This window comes from Chaetodon trifascialis, chromosome 4, assembly GCF_039877785.1.
Source record: "Chaetodon trifascialis isolate fChaTrf1 chromosome 4, fChaTrf1.hap1, whole genome shotgun sequence".
Lineage (NCBI taxonomy): Eukaryota > Metazoa > Chordata > Actinopteri > Chaetodontiformes > Chaetodontidae > Chaetodon > Chaetodon trifascialis.
In genome coordinates, this window is record NC_092059.1 from 25,660,274 (window position 1) to 25,687,659 (window position 27,386).

Consider the following 27,386-nt stretch of genomic DNA (forward strand, 5'->3'; position numbering starts at 1 on the left):
GATGAAATGTTTTCTGTTCAAGTTCCACTTTTTGAAAGTGACTTCACTATTTTGTTAAGGACCGTAACAGTTTTGCAGTTGCTCTCATAAACTATTTTACTTTGTATTATGTTTGTTCATTTAGGCTTTATATGACAACATTTTCAGACGTGGTGCCATTACTGGAGCTGTGGCACAGATCCCAAACTGAACAAAAATATCATCTGACACCAAAACCGCATGTTTCGGTCAGGTCTGTACACTGACACTCTGTCAATGCCAATGATTGTCACCCAGGAAATAAGTTGGTGGAGGCAGTTAATGTAAAAACCAGATTATTACATTTCATGACAATTTGATCATTTCTTCTGACATTAGGAGAGGCTTTTTTTATTTCCGTCAAGTTGGGGCTCCTTCACCATAAAATCTGCTCAAATGGGCGAAAACCTGCAAAATCACTGGATTGGCCCTTTAACAGTTCCACTAAAAAGATGTCTGCGGTGTTGAAAATCCAACTCAACCATCATACAGGAAAACTGGTTTTCCTGAACTCTTTTTCTCGTTGTACTGATAACGTGTGCGACCCTGTGCGGTTTTGGTCTGGTTGTTTTGCACAAAGCATGTCTGTTCTGGTAACCGGGAGGGGAAAGTCAAGGCCTTAGGAGCTACTCCATAAATCTTCACCTTTTGTCAGTTAGAGAGCATGCTGCTAGAGCTGCCCACCCCCCTTGCCCTGCTGTACCCCCCGACCCTATGACAGTAACCCTATCTCCCCCTGCACTCCTCCATGTGTCTGCACACACTGACGTGTTACCATAATGATCACTGAGATTTTGCCGTTTACGTGAGAAGACGAGCAAGGGGTCTGAGGAGTGCTCGGCATGTTAATTATGTCCCACACACACGGGCATGGACACATGGCAGGGCAGGGATTGTGTGACTGGGGGGGTTGGTCGCTGGTTAGTCGTTATGGCCAGGGCAGGATTATCTGGGCACCGGGTATGGCTGTTGACAAGGGGGCTGGTTTATGACTTCAGGGTCTTGCTGGGGATTTCTAGGAGGTTTATAAATTGTACTGTACAGGTTAATCACATAATTCGATCTTCTTTTAAAGGGTTGACTTTGGGACCTCTATATTAGCTTTACACAGCCAAAGTTGAACTGTGCATTAAATTCCGGTTCCTTTGGTCCAAGCCTCTCTTTGTTTTCCTTTTTGGTAGGTGCTTTCATTTCATACTATATTAGCTATATTAGCTTTAATCATTTTACTTGTTCACATCAGGTCTGGTGGAATAAAGTTCCACATTTTTTCATTGTCAATAATGTGTTGAGAATTTTGGGAAGTATATTAGCGCTTGGAGCCACTAGGAGCATTTCAGAAGTTGTATTTTTAAATGTGATGGTCCTAATAATCACATAAGAAGCATTCATTTGCGTTTTCTTTTGCAGATTTTCTTGAGATTCGATGATGTGTTGTGATTGTTGTGATTCGATGATGTGTTGTGTGTTGATTTGTGATGTGTTTGGATGGAAACCCAGCTCATTTGCTGTCATTTACGGTCGCTCTAGTTTCTCTTGGAAGCTTGTCCTGGTCAGACACTAGCAGCTCTCCTACAGCTGTCGACTGAGGGGAAACACTGGACTTACCTTACATTTGCCTCGACTGGGATGCTTCTGAAATGCACTGCAGCGTTTGCGGTGGAATCTGAAGTATTGTCTGGAATGGCTGGCCGTGTCACAGCTGGAACGTGACACAGTGGAATCGAGCTGTATCATGACAGATGTTATGTAGACACATCGCCAGCTATGCTTTCTCTGCCAAAAGTGCCTGTAGTGTGATTATCCTCTACTCTGTTGATCAGATTGTGGGATCAGTGCTTTGAAGGGGTCAGGGATGTCAAGGCTGTAAATGTATGTTGTTGTGGCATCACTGCAGAGGTCACGCTGGCCACACACAGAACACAAGCTATTTTCAGCACTTTCCACACTTTTCTTTCTGCGCTGTTTCTCTCTCTGGTCATCTGTCTGCTGTCACATTCTGTGATTGCTCAACCACACCATCACTTACTCTCTTCCTCTGCTTCCTCCCTGTACACAGGGATTAACCCTAATTAATGTCTTGGCTGCAAGTCTCAGTACGTTGGTGGAGCCAAATAGGGGCCAAAACCCATATTCCTGTAATGTTAGTGAATTTTGTACAGCACCTATCTTTTTTAAGTCTGTCTTTCTGTCTCTCTTCATCTTTCTGTCCCCTCTTCTGCCCTCCCCATCCCTACTGCTCCACCTGGCTCTCCATCCAAACCCCAGAACCAGGCTCCAAGTCAAGGCCCCCAGGCTGAAGAGAAACCTGACCCCCTATCTTCCTGTCGTTTCTTTTTTTTTTTTTTTCTTCAGCCATTCCAACTTTCCATTTCAGTCATACCAGCCTAGACACCCGAACCCCCCAAGTCTATTCTGGTCTTGTTGAGTTATTCAGTGACCCTTTACTATCTCCCCCACCAGTCCCTACTACTCCTTTTCCTCCCATTTAAGTTCCTCCTTTGCACTCTCGGCCACCACTCATCTCCTCCTCTCCTTTCTTTCCTTTGCGTCTTTGTCCCTCCCATGGGGAAAGTTAAGTTTTGGCCACTCTCTTCCAGGAATTTCAATGTGCCATGATCAGCATGCAAACCTCTGAGCCCCGACTTTCCCTTACGTCCCTGACCTCCCTGCTCGCAGTCACAGGGTTGGCCCACCATGACCTCCCTACAGGCCCCCAGATTTAACCATCAGGAATAATGTTGTCAGTGTTAGGAACAAATGCTGGAGCAGAGACATGATGGGCAGGTGTAAACTGAATGATTGATTGGTCCTGTCAGCCGCTCTCTTTCCCTCCTCTCTTTAAAACATAATTCCAGTATATTTCTATTTGGGGCTAATGTTTAGTTCGTAGTCAGTAGCATGCAAATAGTAACTTGTTGTAACAAGCACACAAATAAGACATTAAACATGATGCAGTTGATATTGTAATTCATATTGTTTATCATCCAAACATCATCATCTGTCTTTTCCCCCACCAGAGTTTTGCAAACACAATTTTTCTGTGCAGAAGGGTTATTACTCACATTTGGGTTTATTTTTCAGCTCCAAATAAGGTTAGGATCACGTGTAAAAACTGAAAGCTTGTACACAAATTCTGATTGCACAAGTATTTTGGTGAATACAACTAAAAGAAGCAGTAGCCAAAATTAGTTGTAATAAAAAGGAATTATTCTTTCATCTGTCCTTCTTTGTCCATTTCATTCATCTGTTTCTTCCTGTTCCTCAATCTAACCAAGCTCCCTCTCCATTCAGGGGCTCCCCCTTAAATCCACCACCACACCACTCACACCCCCCCACAGGTCCTTGGTTGTGTTTTGGTATTCAATAATGGATGATTGTTTGTGTTTGTCAGTCAGCACGCTCTTGTTAAAGGGCTTTAAGATAACTGCTAATTCCAGCAGGGCTGTATTGATTAGCTGCGCTGGGTGTGGATTGTTTTATAGCCTGAGAAGAACGTTGCATCCCCCTCCATCACCCACTTCCCATGCTCCTTCAGTACCCTCTCGCTCGCCTCCGCCCTCATCAAGAGTCCCTCTCTGGTTGAATAATTAATGCTTAACCTATTTAATTAGTGAGATTTTCTCTGGACAGAAGCAGAGTAATTGAGTCTTCAACTGTGTGTGTGTGTGTGTGTGTGTGTGTGTGTGTGTGTGTGTGTGTGTGTGTGTGTGTGTGTGTGTGTCGCTGGGGGGAGCGTGTTTGTGTTTATCTGTGTGTATCCGTCACACGTACGGTGATCGCAGCATTAAGTGGCTCACTTCCTCTTCCACTCCCAGTTGAACACCTCTTATGATTTACAGTAGCACTGTGGGTACAGCATGACTGTCAGTAAGTTGGCATTAGCGCCGTTGGCATTTGGTGGAACCATTTTGGTATGGCAACTCCAGCACTGGAAGCTGTGGTTGTGTCCAGCAGCCGTCATGCCTGCAGGGTTTGGCATGGAGGGCAGAGGGGGGTTAGCACGGAAAGGTGGAGAGCCCAGACTATTAGCTCTGGTTGTGATATTAATATCTGGTACTACTGGCCAAAACAATGATGACGGATTTGTCATCATCACATCATCTTTGATGCTGTAATTGAGGCTCAACGCTTTAACTCTGCATTCTGATCGAATCAAATGGACTGAATGTGAATGTTCCAGTCACAGTATGTACATTTTTGCATATATGTGTGTATGTGTATGAGTATGCATGTGTGTATATGTTTCTGTGAGTATATATGTAGTAAGACACATATTTTCAATTAAAAACAGCCACATTTAATTGTTTGCCTCTGTAATCCCTTTTATTAACCATTTTTAACTGAGGCAAATTATTGGTCTCTAGTAAATGTGAAAATTCAAGGGTTTGAGGAGCATGTGTCAGATTTTCAATGTGTTCCCATAGCTGCAGGGCGTGTGGTCATAACCACTCTTTAAAGTGAGTGTTTAGCGTAGAAAATGTGAGAAAATGGTGAAAAATAACATTCACAGTTTCCAAGTATCCAAGTTGGCGTCTTCAAATTACTTGTTTTTGTCCATCCAGCTGTTTTAAATTTAAAGGTATTGAATTTACAATGATGTAAATCAGCAGAATGTAGCATATTCTCACAATTAAAAGAATAGAAACAATGACCGCATTAATACGCAGTTTTATTGAAGATGCTGTGCGTTCTTTTTCCGAGGGTTTTCATTTTCTGATGATTCTGATTTTGTGGTCTGCTTTAATCAGCTGCTCATTTCAGCACCACATAGCTGAACAAAAGTCAAAAATCAACATCACTAAATCTAATAATTTGTTGATGTCTTGATGATTAGTTGGTCTGTTCCATATTTAAATCCTGGCTGGTGGTGGGTTATCAGCAGTGGTCAGCGTCTGCTGGCAATGATAATGATTTGACTGTGGTCCCACAGTGGCTCTTAGTAGACTGCAGTAGGCAGCAGTTCTGATTGGTCAGAGAAAGCCCCTGGTCTTGATCCCATCATGTCTTCTTGGGCCAGCAGAGACTTGGCAGGGAAACCCAGAATCAGGGGTCAGTACTATTTATACTCTCTTGTGAGTGGGTCAGGATGTACAGCCAGATTCAGGACTCACACACTTAAACACACACCTGCACATGTACGCATCCGTGTATGTGCGCGGGCAAGTCCTGCTGCTGCATTCCTGCTGGTGAGCTGCAGAGGGGGCTCTGCACATGTTGACTGCTGGCTCAGCAACCTGAGCGGCTGGTGAACTCCCGCTCCTGTTCACATCAGAGTAACAGCAACCGCTCCCTCAAAATTCAGTCTGAGGTTTATTTGACACATGTGCATGAACGTATTTCCAGAGATTTGATTAGAAAGATGACTTTAAAAAGTCAGTTCTCAGCTAAGAATACTTGTTTATTTGCATCTGGTTCATTATTGGTGACACAGGTTAATTTGATACCTAAACATGTAAACCATTTATCCAGAACAATATCCACTGCTAAACATTGTGTCAAGAGATGAAAAAGTATATTCAAGCTAGAGGATGTTGCTAAAGGTAAATTGTTTTATTCATGGGAACAGAGATATTGAGTGCAGTGTGTTAAAGCTACATGTAAGCAAGTTGACCTTTACCAGACTGTGACAAATAGCCAGGCTGCGTCCTGAATGTATACATACAGCAGGAGTCTTACATGGCATACCTGCGTCTTCATCAGTGTCCAAGATTCTCACTTGTGGGCTGGAATACTTCCACACAAGCACACTCCATGAAAACTTTGCAAGTTCATACATGCAAACACCTGTCTCTGTGGAATTGTGACTCAAATGTTGAAGTGTCTTTTTCCAGAGGGCCTCACTTTGCTGTGTATTTGTGGAGGAGAGCGGAGAGTGACTGTGAGGGAGAGTACAGTATTGATCTGGGGCAGTTCATTTTCTGCTGTCCCCGGTGAGTTGCTCTGGGGGAAATAGCTAGTTTGTCTCCTGTCATTGTAGCTTAAGAGTTAAAGAGGAGTTAAAGAGGAGTAAAAAAAAAAAAAAAAAAAAAAGAGGTGGGGGTAGAGAGCCACTTGTCTAACCAGAACAAGAGCATCACAGCTTCCTCTGTCTTGCAGTAGCACCTGGATCAAACTGACCTCTTTTGGCCTTAAAACATTATGTTCAGTCTCAGGATTGGTACACTGTCACCTGGGCATGTTTGTGTATGTTTATGTGTTTGTAAAATGCACATGCACTTGTATTAAATGTATCTACATGTGGGGCTAATATTGTGTGGGTTCTCCCGAAGAGGCAATATTGATCATTTGCCGTTTACTGTCCCCTGCTCCCTTGTGAATTACTCTGTGGGAAGTGGTTAATTTGTCTCCTGTCCGGCAGGCCTCTCTGTATGTGTGTGTGTGTCTACGTGTGTGCACCACACGTGTGTATGCCTGTGGTGTGCGTGCGGTTAATTTGTGTCCTGTCTTTGGGGGGCTTAGCTGTTAAATAGTTCACTCTGTCTCTGTGGAGGCATACACTGACATCATTGACCGTCTTGTTGGATGACAGTAATGCTGGACTGATTGTCAAATAACTGCTATCAACAATATAAAGTATAATGTAAATATGTGAATTAAATGTAGCCTAATGAAAGTCGGGAAACCAACAAGTTAAGTTTAATTATTTGTTGTGTTTGGTGTTCATTTTTTCCCCTTTTCTCCCTTAAAGTGATTCCCGTTGTTAAGAGTAGACACATCAGGCGTGTGCATCTAGACCAGGGGTGGGAAACGTGCGGCCTCCAGGCCATATATGGCCTGCATGACTGTTTGATCTGGTCTGTGAGACAACTCATAAATACAAAAAAGCAAATACTTTTTTTTCCTGCAATAAAATAAAATAACATTAATTAGTAGACCAACACACTCTTCCAAATGGTCCCTGAACGCAACACGCATAGAGTGGCTATACAAAACAAGTGTGCCGAGGTTAGTTTGCACGGCTGCAGTTCCAGCCATTGCAGAGATTGGTGTGATATGTCTTTGGTAATTTAGTATTGCCCTTGAAAGATGTTATAAATATTGAAATGGCCCTTGAAAGGAAAAAAGTTCCTTCCTCTGGGTTACGTCACACTTTCCTCTTGTTTCTGCCTTCTGGTCTTACACAGAAACATTAGATCGCTGCCTCATGCTAACCCCGCCTGTCTACAGCCTGCGTGTATGCATCTGTGCATGTCATATATGTGCATGTGCTGCATGGCGGCTCTCTAACAGTTTAGCTCGTGTACTTGAGGTTCATGATTCCTGCTCTGTTTTCGAGAGGATCACCATGCTGCTGTTTCCTCACTGATCTCTAGACCAGTTTGGAGCGATGTGTGTTGAAGTGCCACAGTGCTAAATATCCATGAGTTTGGAAGTTTGGAAAGGTCTAATTATTTTTAATGGTAGTTGTTCTGAGTTCATCCAAGTCACAGTGTGCATCTTAAAATTTGAGTCACAATTGAAGGATAAGAAAGACATAAAGTTTTAATGGAGAAAAAAAGGTAATCTTCTCATAGTACACCAATAAGGAACCAAGCTGACATGACGTTCACACTTTCTTCTTGTCAGGACATGTTTTTAAGCGTTGAGCTTACTCTTAAAATGGGGCTGGGAATCTTTGGGAATTCTACGATTCCATTCAGATTCTTGGCGTCATGATTCAATAGAGAATTGATTATTGATTTCAAACCAAAGCAATGCACTATTTTCAGGGTCCTTGTTAGTAGTTATCCAGAATGCTGTACTGATGCAGGTGTTTTCAAATGAAACAAACTATGGATCGAGTTATTTTCTTCACCTGACCAGAGTTACCTGGTTGTTTTCTAAAGTGTTGCAGTGTGAGGTGGTCAACTGGTTGCTGGGTGATGGGGTACAAAGTATCCACAATATATTCCACTTTTCCAATTCAAAGCTTTTTCTTATGTTATTAAATCCAAGATGCACCTAAACTCTTGCCTTTTGTGAAGATGAACTGCCTTTAGTGTGACCACGCTTTTGCTCTGTGATCTTGAGGTTGTGTTCCATTTCTGCTCTTCCATCAACAGAACTTTATAAAGAACATACAGAAATCATTTGCCATTTGTGAGTTGATTCGGAATCATAGAGGGTAAGAGTTGTGATTCTTTCATGTTTTGACTTTTTTCCCCCACCTCAAGTTTAAAATCTGGTTGATCAATAAGTTTTCTGAATGTTGTAGAGGTTGAAGAAACCAGTTCTGTAGGCTGAAAGAGCAGCAGACACAGCAGTGTGACTCCTTTAGACTATTATCTATTGTTTCAACAAATATTGACTGTCCTTTTTCCCAGTACAGATTCTCCAGAAAAGCAGCAACTGTATTACATTTGTCCCCATAATTGGCACTTTGCTGCTGCCATACATTGACAGTTTCTTCTGGGGGTGTCAAATGACATTCCATAACACAACACAACACAGGAAAGTGTTGTGTTGCACTGTTTGCTGCTGCCTAATATGATACCACCAATCACTGTGCTAGAATACCTGCAGGTTGGAGAATTATTATTGAAAACATTTGTTTAGAATTGACTGGCTTGACTTGGAATCACAGAGAACAGATATTTATGTGTTAATTACACCACTGTGTAATTGATTGATTTTCCAATTACAATTTGTCATTTGGCAGACACTTTTATCTAAAGCGACATACATATTTGTAGTCAAGTTATGGTATGACTTCATGTATCAAGTAGTTTCAGGAAGTAATGTCATTGAATTTCATCTGCTTTTTCAGTTCAGTAATCTGCGATATTATTGTCAGTAACCAAAGCCCAGAACTGACGTATGACAGTACAACAAATGCAGGCTTGCTGCAACTTTATGAAGTGAATGATGTAACTGCTGTTAGTCTGGTCCCACATCTGCTCTGACTTTGAAGGACCTTTATTCGTACATATACCTCGGTGTATGTGCTTGTGAGCAGGCCGTGCTAGCAGTTCAGCAGCAGTGTCTGCGTCGAGCAGATGCTCGTTCCTCCTGGTTGTAATCAGCATTTTAGCGGGCTGCTGCCAGCTCTTCCCATGCCCAAAGGGACCAATTAGGCCCTGGCAGCTGTACCCAGAATGCCACCACGGAATGAGGGGGCTGTTGGTGGGTGAGGATGCTGTACAAGAGAAGGGCAGATACAGCTAAGGACACACATGTAGACATGGAAGAACAAAAGTGAAAAGTAATTGGAGGTTTGTCTACTTGGAGCCTGTCATCCTCAGAGCACCTGCTGCTTTTCTGAAGGATCAGAGAGGGTGAAGTGGGAGACTCCTGGGCCCCCTGCCTTCACCAAATTACTGCCCCTGTCCCTGATCACCTTGTCGTCCTCAATTCTCCCTCCTGACCTTTAGCCCCTGAACCCTCACTTTTCATCCCGATAAATACAGTACTGTGTCAATAGCCCTGTGACCATGGCCGGGGTCCAGAGTTAACCTTCAGATACAAGTTCTGTAGTTATTCCAGCAGGCCCTCTTCATTACATCCAGACTTAAAGGTCAGATATCAGTGTCATTGCCAGGGCTCATCTGTAAATCTATACGATATGTCTATATATATATTATTGGACATGCAAACCTTTACAGTTACTTAAGGAGACAACTTTCTTATCCTACTGCTGTCGTCAAATGCTGGTAGTATATACATATATATACTTATATATGTGTATAGACAGAAGGCTGTCATTATTATAGAGGTAGCAGAAGTAACAAAAACAGAGAGGTAACATTTGTCTAAATGTTGGAGGGATCAGAGTGTTAACAAAGTAAGGATCAGCACAATGGCTTTTTAATTGCTTGGTAAAGACTATTTGATCAAAAACGAAACAGTAATTTATTGTTCTGTCTATTATATATCGGGATAAATCCCGAGAGATGTTACATCTCATTTGCTAGGCTGCAACCATCAATCAACAGAAAATCAATCAAACTGCAGGAAACAAACAACAAAGACTAAACAATGACAATCACAGGATAGCCACAAAGTACAAGAAGTAAGAATGATCATGCAATAAGCAGATAAGAAAAGAAAGCATTCTTAAAATAACCAAACACATCAAACCATGTACAGGTAAATTGTTCCAGCCTGAAGAAGCTCTTTTTTCCGATTTCCTTATAAGCTATGGGGACCAATGAAATGGAGCTGATAAGAGCACCTCAGTGAGTAATGAAGTGGAGTATACAATACAGACATCTGACATACAAAAAATGTGCACTGTGCAGAAGTGTTTGGACAGCCGGATGTTACACTCGTGATTATTCAGTGTAGTCTCACGCCAATGCATGTAATAGACCAGCCAATCCACTATAGGATAGCATCTCAGTGTGACGGGTTGCCTCTTCCAGGTGTGACAGTGCCGTACTAGCAGGAGGCAGTGATGATGTTAGCGACGAGCAAATGCAGTGCGGACACGCATGTAAAACCAATGGTCAGTCAATGTTACTTTCTTTATGGATGTAGTTATTTTAAGCCTGACCATGATCTTTCCCCAAACCTAACCAAGTAGTTCTAGTGCCTAAACTTATTCAAACTCAGCAAGCTTTATATTGACAGTGTGACTGGATGTTACATATGTGTTGTGATTGACTTGACCGTGGAATGGGAAGGTGTTGTTTTCACACCATGGTGACACAAAATGTGACATAGTCATGTTGACTGTCGGGTGTGTTATACGCTTTGGTGTGATACTGTGTTGGCTTATTCAACATGCCATTCCAAAACCATCCACATTTATCTGCTGTTATTCCAGCTCTTAATACTCCACTCTTTAAAGAAGGCCTTCCCCGGGATTTTGGAGCTTGGCTGCAGGGATTTGTTCCCATTCAGTCCAAAGAATGAGGTCCAACACTGATGTTGAGTGATAAGATCTGGCTCACAGTTGGTGTTTCATTCCAAAGGTGTTGGATGAGGGTGAGGACAGGGCTGTGTGCAGACCAGTCAAGTCCTTCCTCACCACACTGAGAAAGCCATTTCTTTATGGAGCTGACTTGGTGTTGAAACAGGAAAGGGACAAACATAAACACAAACAAGTTGATCCAAAATTGGAAGGTCATTATTGTCTAAAATATCATTAAGGTTTTCCATCATAACAACTGAAAGACCTTGACCAATCTGTGAACAACAGCCATAAAAGTCATTTTGATTGCTGAAAATGTTCTATATCAGCCATTGGCTTTGTCACACATCAGGAAACAGCAGAACAAGAGCCCAAGGTGATTACTTCAGATTACTTTTTCTTTTTTCTTTTTATTAAACCAGCACCCCAAAAGCCCAAAGATCTTCCATAATTTAAGATGGGAAAGAGCAGCAGATCTTCACTTTGGAGACGCTGGAGCCAACAAATATTTAGCATTGATGCTTGAAAATTGCCTGAAATTATTAATTGATTATCAGAATAGTTGAACAAAATTTTTTTGTCAGTGGACTTATCAGTTAATTGCCAAATATTTTCAGTAGGTAAAGGAAAAGGCGCATGAGAAAGGGTAATGGCGTTGATGGCCTGACCGTGTGGAACTGTTGCCAGTGATCATTCCCTGACCTTGAAGGAGGGCAGCTGTATCTAACCTCTGTCCCCTGAGTGATGTGCCTCTGCTTACAGTCCAGTTTAAAGAACACCTAAATACTCCTTGTGAGCAGCACCATCCTCCCACATGTGTGCTTCTCTTTTCGGCTCTCCGTCTTCCCTCTCCTCGGCCCATGCCCCCCCATTCTGACACATATGTCTGTGTATCTCCCGGTGGGTTTGTACATCACCTCCTTGTCTCCCACTTAGTGGCTGAAACACAAGTTGAGGGTTGATGTCCAACCAGCTGACTGGGGTCCATCACTCAGTGGCCCAAAAGAATCAGCAGCATGATGGATGCGCACCACGCTGACATCTGCAACCAAAACCTCAGTCCTGATTTAATTCTACACCACTGAGCCAGCTCTGCTCCTGGTGTGAGTATGCATGTGTGTGTGTAGAGTGACTGACATACAGTACCGCAGGGTCCTGCATGCGTCTTCCACCCATCAGTCAGTATGATGAACCAACCAATACGCTGCAGGTCCACACGCTAGCTCTTCTTTCTCAATATGACTTCAAGTGCAAGAATGTTGTGAGCCAAGACGTCCAAGAAACTATTTCTGGGTGTAACAACAAAGCCCCTCAACAAAACGATAACACAGTTCAGAGGAGTACAAGTCCAATAGCAGGTAATCAATTTTTTTCTTGTGTTTTTAAACAAACGTATTAACATTTTTGACAAGGACACCTTAAATTATTTGTATTAAAGAATCAGCAACATACAGTGTGTATTGTCAGGTAGGTTTTACAGTTGTCAGTGCTTTCTGGTCAGAAATTATGTAATGACTCTGCTGTTTCTAATTAGCTCGCTTGTATCTATCATATACACCAAGCTGACATGTCTCTAATAAGCTGAAACCAGCTGCTAAAATCAGCCATCTTGATGCTCTAGATAATGAAATAGCTAATGAATATTTAAATAAATGAATAGATTAAAATATTGGGATGAAAGAAATATCAAATGTGGAGTAAATAAATAACATGAATTATGGAATTGATATTGCCTGTCTTTACCATGTTGACAGTGGTTTTGAGGTTAGTGTCAGTAACATTTTCCATTCTTAAACCTTGTAAATCTCCACGTCATAGTCCATACAGCATTGAAAAAATCAGAGCAACATCAGGACCATTAATAGCCAACTACCCACGTCTTTCCCCTCTTTGTTGTCTCTCAGTGACAGTCTGCTGTCTTTTTGCTGCCCCTCCACCCCTGGGGCTGCTTACTTGCTTTGGGGGCTTGAAGCATATCGCTCAGGGCAGAGGTTCACATCCCTAGTGAAATCTTGTCTTACCCTTTAGGGATGCACTCACTTAACCTTCAGGTGCCCCAGTCACACTTGGCAGAGGTTTTATGAGACACTCTTGTCCACCTCCCAAGCTTTTTCACTTTCACTTTCACTTTCACAAACACACACACACACACACACACACACACACACACACACACACACACACACACACACACACACACACTATACTCACAAACAGATCCACATATAACGTATGTAATAATGGCAATCCTTAAGTGGACAAAGCCCCAGGCTCTTCCTCTTGATGCGTCTAATGGGATCCACTGATTGACAGCCGCAGTCATCCATTTGACCAAACACGCCACTGTGTGTGTGACACACACGTCATGGGACATGACGTGAAATGTTGATGCCAAAGCCCAGCTTGATGGAATCCTGATCGCCACTAAAGATTTGGTTAGCTCTCAGGGTTGGGGTCAGGGTCAAGGTTGAGTTCACAGGAAATGTATGTTTTCATCATGTCTTATTTACGTTATTGATGTACTTTATGGCTACAGGAGCGTACAGCTACTCTGGCAAAGCACACATCGGGGCAGATATCATTGAATTATTCATCAAGGATGTTGTCAAGTCTCCTTGCATATCATTCAATAATTGGAAAAATACTTAGACGTGCATTGTGCTCCTAACATGTGGAAATACTTAGAATATCTTTTGATAACATTTTGATTTTCACATAGATTTTGGGTGCACAGTAGATCGATAATCAAATGATAAGTTTAATGTTGATAACTCATCACAGTCAAGAAAATCTGCTCATCTCATAGTAAATTCATGGTTGGATTAAGTTAAATTCTAGACCTTTTTAAACCTCTAATCTATCTGAAGCTCACGTCTGTGATTCTCTTCAAGGTGTATTAGCTATTTCTCAAAACTCAGAGATCATATGGCACTATTAATAATCAAAATTAATGTTAAAAAAATATCTAAAAGCCATTAGTACTATATAATGTAGCTATAGCAACAACCTACTAGCATGCATTTGTGTTGTCATTTGCATGCGTGTGAGGCTGAGTGGAAGAATCCCCCCTCTCCTGGTCAGCCTGAACTTCCCTGGGTCAGCTGGTATATATTACAGCTGATGGCTCCACTGCGATGATGGACGAGGCCACAAGCCAGTAGTCCCCCCCACCTACCCAATATCATCACTACCACCAGCACCCTCTGTCTCAAGACACTCTTTCCCCTGAACACGCCCCTCCCCGTGGTGACATCACCACCACACTGGCTGACAGCTGAGGGCATGCACCAGGGGCCTCCTGTGTCAGTATGTGGCCCCACACAGCCATCAGCCTGTCAGTCCGTGTCAACTCTTCCACATACACACTAATGGAGCGCCTGAGCACTCCCCTAAAAGAGTGCATCAGGTCCGTCCCACAGAAATACTTTCTTAAATATAATTCTGTTTATTCTCTGCCGTCTAGCTTACAGGCAAGTGTTAATTCGGTCATGTCACAGTACAGAATTGAGGAGCAGTTGATAAATGTTAAGGCATCTGTCTGTCATCACAGTTATAGTAACACCAGTTCTCTGAAGGCTGTTCTGTTTTTAGTCTGCAGGGACCTGAATCAAGTTCACATGTGATATTACTTTAAGGATTCAAAGAACATGTGCTGTAACTTAAAGCTCCACTTCTCATTATTTTTAATCTTAGAATGAAATCAAACCAGTATTCAAGGTGTCACTTGTCTTAATTAATTGATTCAGAGAATTATCTCTCTCTAATCACCTTGAAATCTGCTGCTCTATGAATCTTAGGTCTGAGCTTTGGTTGGGCTTTTTTTTTCACTAACATTATAGTCATAGCAGCTTTGTAAGGCAGTCATGTGGGATGGCTGTCTCTGATTCCTCTGCTCACTGCTGATGAAAGAGGCAGTAAAAGCAGCTTTAAAGGCTGTATAAAGAAATGACTCGCTGGGATGCGTGGATGAAGAAACCGTGCATGGTTGGACGTTTCATGCTGCCAAGCGCAACATCTTAAATTGTTCTGTAATCCCAGGATTTCCATTCATTGAGCTACAAGAAGAAACTTAAATGTTTAAAATGCAAGTCATCAGAGACGTACTGTACACATGGTAATCACATGTGCCAATACAGGCTATATATTCATCACTAAAATGTGCGCTGAACAGGAACCATTGAAAAATAATCTCTAACTGTAAACTTGTGGATCAACACAGACATTGAAACCAGTATACCTGTGATGAGCTAAAATTGTCTAAACGTCGACGGAACTGAAATACATCTGTTGCAGTGTTAAATATCAGGAGCTAACAAGAAGTAAACTTGGATCCAATCCTTTTCCTGACAATGTAATTCTGACTAAATTGTCCATATATACACTAGCTGCGCATCGATCAAGCTACTACATGACACATCGAACACAGATCCGGACCCTGACCTGCCAGCAGGTCAGGAATTATAATTGGATCGACATCCTGCAGCTATGACTTGTCAATCATGTTGTTAAAACAGGGTACATTATGAGACTTTGGAGACAGAATGGCTCTAGCATTGAGAAGTGGTACATGGAAGTGTATGAACGCTTGATGATCCCCTCTGTTGTCTTTGCCTAAAACATGATGTGAAACTTGTTAGGAGTACATATACAGGAAATATACTCGATGAGTTATGGCATGCAGTATTTTTAAGACCGTGGAACACAGTTCTCTGTTGACAGCATTGAGCATCAAACTATGTTGATATCTCTGGGTAGTCTGTCAGAAAGTAACTCTGAGTGTCAGACATGCAGAGATCATATTATCATAACCACGCTGGCTTAAAGCGGGTTATTAAATTGTGGTAACTCCCTTGTTAAGTCTGATGTTAGCATGGCGCCGCTGTCTTCTGTAAGAGCGCTGGAGCAGTGGAGTCAGAAGATGAGCCCCAGGGGATGGGAACATGGGATGGCAGGGGAACAGGCACTGTCAATAATAAGATTTATTATCCATTGGGATGTCCCAGGGAGGGGGCAGACGGAGACCGCTGTTCCCTGGAATTAGCCGTCAGGTATGGAGGGGGATCACTGGGGGGATTCCTAAGAGGATGGTGGAGGGGGTGTGAGGTGCAGTGGCCTGTCAGTAGCCCCAGTCAGAGGGCTGAGGATAGAGAGATAGAGAGCATGGAAGTATCAAAGCTCTGAAGTGCCAGGCAACTTTAGTCAAAGTTTAGTCCACACGGCTCAGCCATCTTAGAGATGTGACTCCACTTCAACGCTCCCAGATCCACTTGTGTCAGAGTTCATGTGGCATTTTGTGCTGATAAAGCAGCATCTACATATGTGATTTGTCACAAGCTTTGAGTGGATTCCTCTCTCGTCATAACAGAAGAGGATATCATAGAGAGGATAAGGTGGAACCTTTGATTTTGTTTTCAAAGGTTGGTACACTCATTATTTTCGTTTATTATTTATAGTGTTGTTTGATAGTGTTGGCCATCATTTTTAACAGCTCTGGCAACATCATACTCACCAAAGTAATCACTGACTAATCACTTCAAAAACTAAATCACTTTCTAAATGCTGCTGAAACGTGTGGCCCTTTGTGTCATGCATCAGGATTTTGGTGCTGCTTCACTGGTCCAGGAAGATTTCGGTGTTCTGGACAGATGGGGGAAATGCCAGTCAAATGTCACCTGTGTTTGTAGACCCTATTTTCCCATGTTTCTGTGTGTAAGTGGCTAAATGTGACACCAATTTTAGAAATTGGTCCAGTATTGCCAGCCGGCAGCTATGTAATCCTTCCAGATGTTTGCACCTTCGGTGTACATCCAATAAAAGTGTTTCTTTTTGTTGCACTTTTGTGCATTATGAACACATTATCCTATAATTTAAGTGTGTACATTATAAAATAATGACAAGTCTAACAAACTGCTATGTCTGGTTCTGACTAGTGAGGGTAGCATCATTTCATCTTGTGGTTGACTAATCGTGAACACCTGTAAAGTGAATTTCTAAAAGATTTGGATCGACTGTCAAATGAAACAGTTTGAAGATGTCACCTTGGCCTCTGGGAAACGGTGATAGAAATTTTATGGAATGATTAATCGAGTTGAGAAAACAATTGGCAGAGTCATCAATAATGAAAATAATCGTTAGTTGCAGCCCTGAAAGAATAAAAACAATGTGGAGCAGATAAGTGCTTTATCAGAAGCTGATACGGATCCAGCAGATCCAAGCGGTGCATCTCTAGATGTGAACATGACAAAGACATTTCTCTCACCCTTTTGTCCTGCAGTGGAGACACAGATCACAGAAACAGACACCTTAAAACCTGAGCCGGTAAAGAAAGAACTATCTGCATGGATAGAATGCACCTGAGTGAAGAAATATGTTAAAGCAACCCTGTAATGTGGCCCCCTGGCTGGAAGGCAGGCTACTTGCAGAAGGAGCGATGTGTGCAGCGTGTGGCGCCTGGAGTAGATTATCTGTGGATTCACAGCAGCGAGTCAGCGAGAGATGAATGGACAGCCTGTGAGCTGCATGCGTCTGCAAATGGTGTCTTCACAGCACAGGGCGCCACTCCGCTCGCTCCCCCTGCATTGCAAGGCAGGCCACTGTCAAAGGTCTATTAGGGGAAGATTGAGACCCCAGGTGTATATGTGAGTAAGTGTGTGTTTGTGTATGAGTGTGTGTTCACATGCTCATTGGTCATAGTCCTGTAGTGGAAGATTGAGACCCCATTGCTCGCAGAGCCACTCAAGCAACACAACCTGCAGTGGTTTACAATCAGAGCAACGCCGTCCATCCATCCCTGCTGACACACACACACACACACACACACACACACACACACACTAAGGGATACTCACCAACAGCACAGCTCACTATAGATGTCATTAAACAGTAGCCAAGGTGGAACAGCTGTGTGACAGCATCATGGACACGGCGTGTGTCATGAACGAGGAACGAGGGTTTAGAGGCATATTGAGGTGCAGGTCAGGGATCCTGCGTGGAGAGTGTGAGGGGGGTGTACGAGGCTGCTGGGTGGGAATTGTGGCAGCACCTTTGACAAGCCCTATTTGTCATCTGCCAGGACGCCCAAATAGCTCTGACTGCAATACGGATGGTTTGTGGGAGAAAAAGTGACTACAAGCCAGGCAACTAATCCTGTAAGAACCCCTCCCCACCCCCACCCGTATGCTCGCTCTTGTGCTGTGCCTCTTTTTTTTTTTTTTTTTTTTTACCAGGTCCCTCTTTCATAACCCAGCACTTTTTTTCAAACACAGATCTAGTGATATGATTAAAATCAGTATCACTATATTAATAGTGATATTTTTTATTTTTGAAATAAGCATTGGCCTCAGTTCATTCAATCAAACATCCAGTTTCTCACAATGTGGGTCATATTTTCAGAGTTTTGACCCTCATTTCTATCAGCTCTGAAAACGTTGTACATACTAAAGTAATTACAGAGATCTGGGAACAAAGTTACATTACTTAAAGCAAGTCAAACAGGGTAAGACACATGAGCAGTGAAGATGATCAGGCTTTAAATAAGATAATAGTTCAGGCAGATTGTATGAAACAGCTGAAATAGAAAGTGTTGGAAATGACGGCTCATTGGACAAATAACCTGTGAGTGCACAGTGACAGCAAAGTGTGACAGGTCAAAGTTGAACTAGTGTCATCGATAATGGCGGTAATTTTACAGTTCACCTTCATTTTCTGTTCCAAATACATTTAGTTAACCACGGGGTTGGTTTAAAACACAGCTGGGTGTTTCTTGGACCGTCAGAATTCTCTTTTTACAGTGTGTTCCGGGTCCAAGTCATGTCAGAAGTGTTGCTCTGAACTGGTTTTTACTCAGTTTAACTCAAGATAAAGTTTGTTTTAGTGAAACGTATCATGTGCTAATGTAGCTTCAAGCAGACGGTTGTTACTTTCTGCAGCTGAACATACCTCATGCTCAGGACAGTGATAAATCCGTCGTCTGGATCTTCTTTTCAGGTCACACACTTATAATGGCAACCTGCCAGCCAATCAGAATGGTATAGGCCTGCTATAGCATGGAATTATAACCACATAAAGCACCTTCATACATACATGTACTGTAGTGTATATACAGGATGCAGTGTGTGTGTCTGTGTGTATGTGTGTCCTAAACATGCAGTCGGTATTCCTGCAGCCCCCCAGCTCGCAGCCATTTGTTCAACAGTAAATGTTTGTTTGAGATGAATTCTCCAGCTGATCCAGAGCTGCATCCTGGCTGACAAATGAAACCAGCGCCTGAGGGGAGGAAGAGCGAGACGGGCGCGTGGGGAGAGAAGCCAGAATGCGTAGATGAGGAAATCGAATCATTTTATTGTTTGTCACCGCGACCCTCGTGGTCATGGTTTGTTATTGGACGCTAATTAAAAGCGGCGACAATCCTGACAATTGGCAATTAAAGACTTGTGAAAGAGGTGGTCGGAAACGAGCTCCTCACCGAGCGCAGAAACTCATTTGTTACCCTGCTCCACACCTCTCTTCACTCTGTCTTTTCTTTACTCATTAGGAAGACGGAGTGCTGTCACTGACCACCACAGTGAATGATTGGTAGAAGGTACTGCAGATAATGACATGCAAGAGGCTTTTTTGGGGGAGGAATAATTTAGCTGAACACGGTGATTCATGTTGCATTAAATCTTGCTTTTCAGGCTGTACTCGTGGAAGTCTTCTGCCTTTTCGTGAAGCACCGTGCAGCTTGTGGCAAATTCATTTATACTGGGCTTTCTAAAAAAGTCATTTTCCACTGAGCTCGTCATTCATGTCAGTGAAAGCTTGGTGATGAGGATACTTGTGATTTACTACATCGCCTGAGTGTTATTTGATGGGAGGATTTAGCTTTTACATGGTAGGAAAAGTGAAGTGCTCAAAAAGAATTTTGTTGACATATTAGATGTATACCAAGAGATAACTGATCAATTAGTGCAGGAGCTCAAGATCTATACTTGGGAAGTGTATAAAATGTTTAAGTATTTGATTCAAACTTGTTCATGATGTTCCTGCATGTCTGACCTGAGTGGAGACGCTCCTGGCCCATGTAGTCTTTGATCTTGGTAAACTGATGTGAACAGGGACTTAGACGCGCCGCAATGCAAATTCTCTTCTGTGTGCGAGTGTGTCATCCAGCATAGGCCGTCATAAAACAACATGATGGATACACAGCCGGATAAATAAATAAATAACTGCACTTAGTCCTCTTTTTTCTATTCCGATCTTTCTACTCTCACGCCTCTTCTCTGATGGATCTGTAAAATGATATAATGAATGAGACTTAAAGTGAGGAGGAGAGAGGGAGACCAGGCAGGAGGGATGAAGGCAACGAGGAAAGAGACAGAGGATATGATTTATTAGGCTCATAAAAATTCTGCCTTTGTTATTCCCTCTCATTTTTATATGTGAAGCTTATTAAAGAGCACACCTGCCAGAGTCCTGAGACAAACTTGTGTGTGTCTGTGCGTGTGTACACAGTTTTATGCGCTCACAGTGATGTGTATATGTGCGTTTGTTCACGTACTGACTGAATGTTTAACTCTTGCTTCTGTTTGTGTGTGATCAGATTTTCATTTGCAGACTTTCATACTGATCTGTCAACTTTGCTGTCCTCAGGTCCCACCTCCTTCTCCCTCCGTGGTCCCGCCTCCGCCCACCGGAGCCCTGGCTTTCAGCGGGTGTTCAGGACACACGACAACATGGGGGCCCTCTCCAGCACCAGGCACGTCCTCCACTACAACCCTGCCCTGTCTTGGAGGGCCAAGAGGATCCAGTCTGCCAGGTAATCCACGTTAACAAAGACATATACACCCAGACGTCCTGCTGGTCTGGCTTCAGTGTTTCTCAGTGGCCAGTATCCCTCAGTGCAGAGCAGCGGTCTGTCTCTTATGTCACCGTCATGTGCAGCATGAGTGGAAGAGATTGGAAATTTATGGTGCTCATTTTTACACAGTAGATAACCCAGAGAATAAACCATTTACACCACCGGCTCCTCACATTAATTTACTGTACACCAGCAGGGAAAGCTTCTCACCAGGACAGATACAGAGAGGGAGGACGGGTGGGTGGGTCTGTTTCTTAATGTCATTAAAAATCTCTCTCCCTCCCCTGTTTTTTTCTTCTCCCCTTCCCATTTATCTAGCTTTCATCCCATCTGTCTCAGCACTCACTCTTCTATCATTCTCACATTGTTACTTGAGGGTTAATCTGCCAGTGGGTCTTGACTGCACATAGGACAGCAACTAAAGACTGATTTCATTATTGGTTTGGTTAAACTCACCAGGGTTCATATAAAGTCACGAAAGTTTGGAAAATGCTTAAGTATATCTAATATAAGTTTGCTTGAATGACGATACTGTACTCCTTGAAAAGTGCTTAATTTTCAGCATATTCTGGTGTTTTGTTCGTGCAGTCACTCAGACAAACGAAAACTCTTTTGATATTTGAAATTAGACGATCCTGTCGTCCTGTTTGTTCTCTCCTCATGTCAGAATGAGCAAGCATCAAGTAATCATGATCGAAACATACAGTCAATATGAACAGCTGGTAAAAGGTGACAATATACATTGATTGCTGTGGGTATAAAAGAATTCTGTAAACTTTATTTGGATATGATTATAATGGCTTTGAGAGTCTTGAATTTTTGGTTTAGGTATCTTGAATTTTAGTGCAGAAAAGCTGTACAAAGCTTGATTCTTTATCTCTAAACTGTTTCATTTTAATTGAATTTAATCCAGTGTAATGTGCATCGCACTTTCCAAAATCTAATTGCTTGTTATGTTTGAGAAATACCTGAAAATCCCCCCAAAAAATCACAATGGTGGTGATATCATCTCTCAGGATGTTAGTTCATGTTTATGAGGAGGTCGTTATCAGGTGACAGACCTTAAGGTGGTGCCTGATTGGAGGTTTTATTACCATGAAAAAGACACACAACAATGACGCTGACCGAGCCACTGGTGTTGAGCTGTCTTCCCTGCGGGGTTTACATACTGTGATTGTGAAAACTCTGAACAGGTTGTTGTGGTTAGTTCTGATGATCTGTTAATGTGGAGAGAATTAACAGGGGGCTCTTCCTGGCTGAGGTATGACCAGACTGGAACGCACACACATGCAGACCAAACTACACAGTGCTGAACGTGGCTCTGTCTGTTCTCGGTGTCATTGAGTCAATCATTGAGTTTATAAAATGTCAGAAAATTGTGAACAGTCTTTATAGTTGGATTTGCGCTTTGGAATAGCAAATCATCACATTTAAGAAGCTGTGACCAATGAATGTTTGGCACATGAAAAACAACTGATTATCGAAGTTGTGGAAAATGGAATGTACTGTACATTTTAAACCCTAAAAACTTTATATGGGAATCTTGGAAATCGTCCATTTGTTGTTCTTGAAAGGGTTCTTTAAAAGGTTTCTCTTCAGATGTTCCTTGTGTTTGTCGGAATGCACAGAGCTCCCTGTGGACAGGTTTTATGGGAGATATTTCTTTGGTTGAAAGTAGTTAAAGTGAAGCTTGTTTACAGGAAACACTGTGTATTATCTGCATACTCTCACACACTCCTCTCACTTGCTCTTTATGTTCAGTCATCTTTATCAATACCCAGTTAGTTTCCCACTTACCTATGACATTGCATTTAGTGGACATATAACAGTAATGCATAGTTTGGCACATCATGCGTGAGAATAACGGCCTGAAAGGTTGCCCCCCCACACCCCCCCACACCCCACCCCCAATTAAATGAATTGAGACTGAAGATAATCAACTCCTGAATGAATCGTCACACCCAAAAATCTAAATCAAATGGGATCTTAAGATTTCACCATGCCTGAGCAGGAAATAATAAAACTAAGTTGAGTGTTGAAATGTGGGTGAACTTAGTCTTTAGGTCGTCTTTTGCTCGGCTCTGTCCCAGTAGCTCTTTATAATGAAAGCATTTTTGTGCATTTGTGCGTGTGTGCATGTGTGTGCGTCGGTGATGGGGGGTTCATTTGTGTAATCCAGATTTGGTGAGACAGAGCAGCCTGGACTGTGGCTGGACTCAGCCTCTGGTGACTTATTACTATTCATTTAGCTGCTGCAGTAAATATTGATTCATCAAGGGATTTTCAATTTGAGCCCCGTGACATCTTGTGAAATATCACCAAGTGTGTAGAAATGAGGAAAGAGGTAGGGAGGGAGGGGGACAGGTCGGGTCCCCTGGGATAGTGGATCACACACCCACCCATGCACTCCTTTCTAGCGCTTACCTATCTGTTTAACTCCAAAGACACTCCACTTTTATCAGTTTCAAGCTATTGAGTGGAGCATGAGCTCATATTCTCTGCTCTTAACTACTGAGTGCTGCTCTTCATCTTTGGCCTATCAGACCCACTGATCCCTGTCCTCATATGTTCTCTGCTCTTATCTCTGCTGCCTGCTCATGGCTGAACCCCTCACTCAAGGGCCATGCTTCTAGAAAGAAATCCCAGCCTCGCATGGTGGTCCAAAGGTTCCCAATGTCCTCAAGCTGGGAAGCCTGTATGGATTCTAAATGTTACCTGTAATGTTTAAAGTATTCGTTTTTTTGTTTTTTTTTTAAGTTAACCAGAACTCGAGCAGTTCTTTCAGAATAATCAAAGAGAACTCAGTTGCTCTGTGGGAAAGACGGATCAAGATTGATCAAATCAAACATCAAAGAGGAAAATAATCAGTCGCACATTTTCACGCCACTCGCCAACCTCACCGTCTAAACCCTCTCAGCCTTCTCTTAGGCCCACAGGAAGAGAGGTTCTCCATACCCAGCATGCCTTGCTCTTACCTGTTTTCAGCCATAACGAGCGTGGCGGGTGATTTAGTGCTGGGCAGCAGTTTGAAGGGGTGGGGGAATCAGCTGCAGTATTTCAACCCCCGCCACCAGAAAATAGATATAATCTCAACATTAACTCCATTAATAGTAGCAGGAGTTGAATTAAGAAAGCCATAAAGCATGAACACTGGAGGATAAATTACAGCCCAGCCCTCCCTTCATCTCCCTCACATCCTCCCTCCGCTGTCCCTTCTTTAATTTTCTATATCCATGCATTCGCTCTGTTGCTGTGTTTTGTTTTTTTCTCTCTTTGTATTCAATAAGACATGGAGCGACTTTCTTGTCACGTCCCACACATGACTGTCTGGTTGAATTAATCAAGTTTTCATCCTTATTTCTTTAGCTTCTTCTTGTCATTTATCTTCTTCTGACATAACCGTTAATGCCTCAACATGACAGTTAACTATATTTGAGCATCTACACACCACTGGTCATCAACAGGCGGCCTGTGGGCCACATTCGGCCCACCAAAGCTTCCCATCCAGCCGCAGAATATTAATGGATTCAGAAAATGTGCGCATCTTACAGCACTCACCGGTGGAAGAGATCCAGTCCAACCTGAGAGTGATTGTCGTTTAGCTTGCCAACACCTGGCAACGAGCCAAAATGTCTGTAATTCACAGTTCACTCATTCTAGAGTCGGATTATTCTCCCTCTCTACTCGTAGATGCACCGTCAAAAGGTTCAGCTCCCACGCTGAACATTCAGCCGGCGGCAAAGCACTGGTCGGATTATTGGAGGAAACTCCAGAGCTGTCAGAGAATCACTGAGCTTGTCTATTAAACGCAAGAGGCGTCGCGTGAGTTTGAGTTCATTGGCCAACTGTTTTATTGAGTCTCAAACTGAGTATTTGTGTTTGCTTCCTGGGATCATGACGAGGAGTTTTTAGTTGAGGTCAGGACTCTTTCATTGGAAGTTGAACTGTGGGTATGTAGTTATTATGGATTTTCCTTTTTTTTAGGAGCCTGTTCACACTGATACAGGATTAAAAAAATATTTTTTATTATTTTTTGTATTTTTTTATAAATCTCCAGCCCCCACAGTATCTGCTCAGAAAAGTTCTGGCCCTTGGACAAATCTAGTTGAGGACCCCAGATCCACACACACACACACACACACACACACACACACACACACACACACACACACACACACACACACACACACGCACATACACACTAGGTCCAGGCGCTCATCTCCTTTAGTGCTTCAGTATCGATCAGTACAGGATGTAAGAGACTAGGCAATAAAGTGAAGCCGTGCTCCCTCTTCTTCACTCCTCTCCTTCTTTTCCCGCATTCACTCTCCCATTCATTGCCTTTTATACCCCAATTCATTCATTTACTCATTACTTATCACATTAGTCATCCACCCGTCACCTACAGTTGTGTGTTATGATCCTCTTCTGTTGCTGCTCACACTATCTTCGACACAAATACTCTCTGGGATGCTTCTTAATGTTATTTTCTACCCTAAAAGAGGATTTTGTTCATTATAGTCAGTTCCTTTTAAGTTGGATTTGATGGCATTGTGATGCGTAATGACACTTTGGTTGCTTTGGTTTCCTTTAAGTGTCTGGAGGAGGGCAGCAGTCCTTCCTGTTGGAATTAGCCAGATGACTGTTTCTGCTGCGCTCTGTTTCAAGGGTAACTGTTTCCCAATATGAGCTTACTAATGCTTGGGTTGCAGACAAATAGACAAGGGCAGCATTATTCTGAGCAGTCGCGCGACCCTCCAAATTCTTCCCTGTCACTAAAACAAAAGTCGGATCATTCATCAACAGCCCCGGTAGTGCTGAATCGCGCTCTCCTTTATCTGTACATCGCATGGTCAGTGCAGTGCACGTGCACACACCTGCCTGTCCACACACACACACACACACACACACACACACACTCACACACTCAGTAGTCACAGGGGAGTTTGTGCATGCCCTTGCCCCCTCCTGAATTTCTTCCTTTTCTCAACATATTGCTTCCCTTCTTTTTGGGGAGTTAATGTTCCTTTATTGTGACCTCCAGTCACTGCCTTTATGTTTTACAACACAACTTAATGAATTTAAACTACAGAAATTGCTTCCTTCAGGGCTGAAACAATTAGTTAATGAACAGTTTTAACCAGTCGAATGCTGACCATTCCATGGTTCAAGCTTCTCCAGTGTGAGATTTTCTTCTTTTTTCTTTTTTATAATTAGAATTTGAACCTATTTGGGTTGTTGACTTTTGGGAGAAAGACATTTGAAGACCTAACTTTGGGCACTGGGTACATTTTTATTGTCATTTTATAAACCAGATGGCTATATAATTAAGTCTTTTCTATGGATTAATTAATTATGAACACACAAACACAGCCCAATGCTAAGTCAAGACCACAGGAGGTAATATTTCAGTTTTAGTGTTGTTTTTCTGTCCTGCTAAAAAAATAAAGAATGGAAAAATAAAGACATAGTTGACACATTTTTGTGGCTCTTGTTAATATGCTGAAATCCAGCTGTTACTTAAAGATGTTCTGAGTTGTTCAAAAACTGGTGGGACTGGCGCATCAAAAGCACTACGAGTCTGAGACAGTTCAGCCTCTATGGATGTTTACTTCATCTGCATGGGAACACCCTCAGACACCCTTTAAGCTGACAGTCAATGCTTTGGCCTCATAAATGTTATTTTCTTTCATTTTCTCTTGAGTACAGAGCCGAAGCAGTAGAGCGTGCTTAGACTGCCCTGCACATTTCCATTGACTTCTTTATGTTTCTGTGTACTTTCTTCACCAGCTGGTTTAATGCTGTCTGTGGTGCTGAGCAGGTAGCTTAGAGCGGGTTTATTGATCATACTTTATTCTGAAAAGAGGTTAAGGGTGATAATTCCGCATGGGTTTTTTCAACATGAGTGACCTGTTTTCACAGAGAGAAAAAAAAAACACCTGTTCCTTTTTAAAAGATTTTAAAAATGATTTTTATTGGTTTGATTCTTATGTTGCCTACATGGTTTTCTTTTGTTCTTCCTTCCTCTCCTCCTCTCTCGTTGCGGACAGATTACCTCATTGTAAAAGTAATATGCTCCTGCAGAGGCTGTTCTCGCTAATGTTGTTTGGCCTGAGGGTAAAACTCAGCCACATGTCTGTATGTTCAGTCACATAGTTAACAGTTAACTGTACAGTTAACTCTAAAACTCTGAGAGCTTCTTTTCTACACAAATGAGCCTTGCAGCACTCATTGGCTGAAAAGGTCAAATGGATAAAAACACTTATATATTCACAGTTGTATCAAATCTATGCTGATGACTGCCTGTTAACAGTGCTTTGACACAAGCAGCTTAGATTGTGCCTGGTTAAGAATGGTCTAACGCAATCTTAACCCCAAACAGGAAGAAAATTCTTATCCACGTGTCATGATGACATTAGTGACATTCTTGTTATATTTGCCAGAAAAAAAGATATATAAAATGACTCACTGATATATGAGCTGAGAATAGCATTCATTGCTGCCATGCATACCTGTCAGTTCACCTTACTGGTCCTGTGTTCTTGTTTACACCAAACTAGGCCAAAAGAAGAGGCATTTCAATGGCAGAGTGATCCAAAAAGCCTCCAGGCTGGAACATGCTTCTCTGTCTACACCAAATTGAACATGCATGAGTGTCATTTAAGGACTTTCACGTGGCTGTTTTCTTTTATACAC

The 27,386-nt window shown here is 42.4% G+C and overlaps 1 protein-coding gene across 1 annotated transcript in view; it reads left to right on the forward strand.

Annotated features, from left to right (window-relative positions):
- Positions 1–27,386, forward strand: part of zc3h3 (zinc finger CCCH-type containing 3) — a 60,433-nt gene that overhangs the window by 10,294 nt on the left and 22,753 nt on the right. Inside the window, exon 4 of the mRNA XM_070960818.1 lies at positions 20,483–20,648. Coding sequence (XP_070816919.1) covers positions 20,483–20,648 — 166 coding nt within the window. The remainder of the gene's footprint in view (positions 1–20,482; positions 20,649–27,386) is intronic.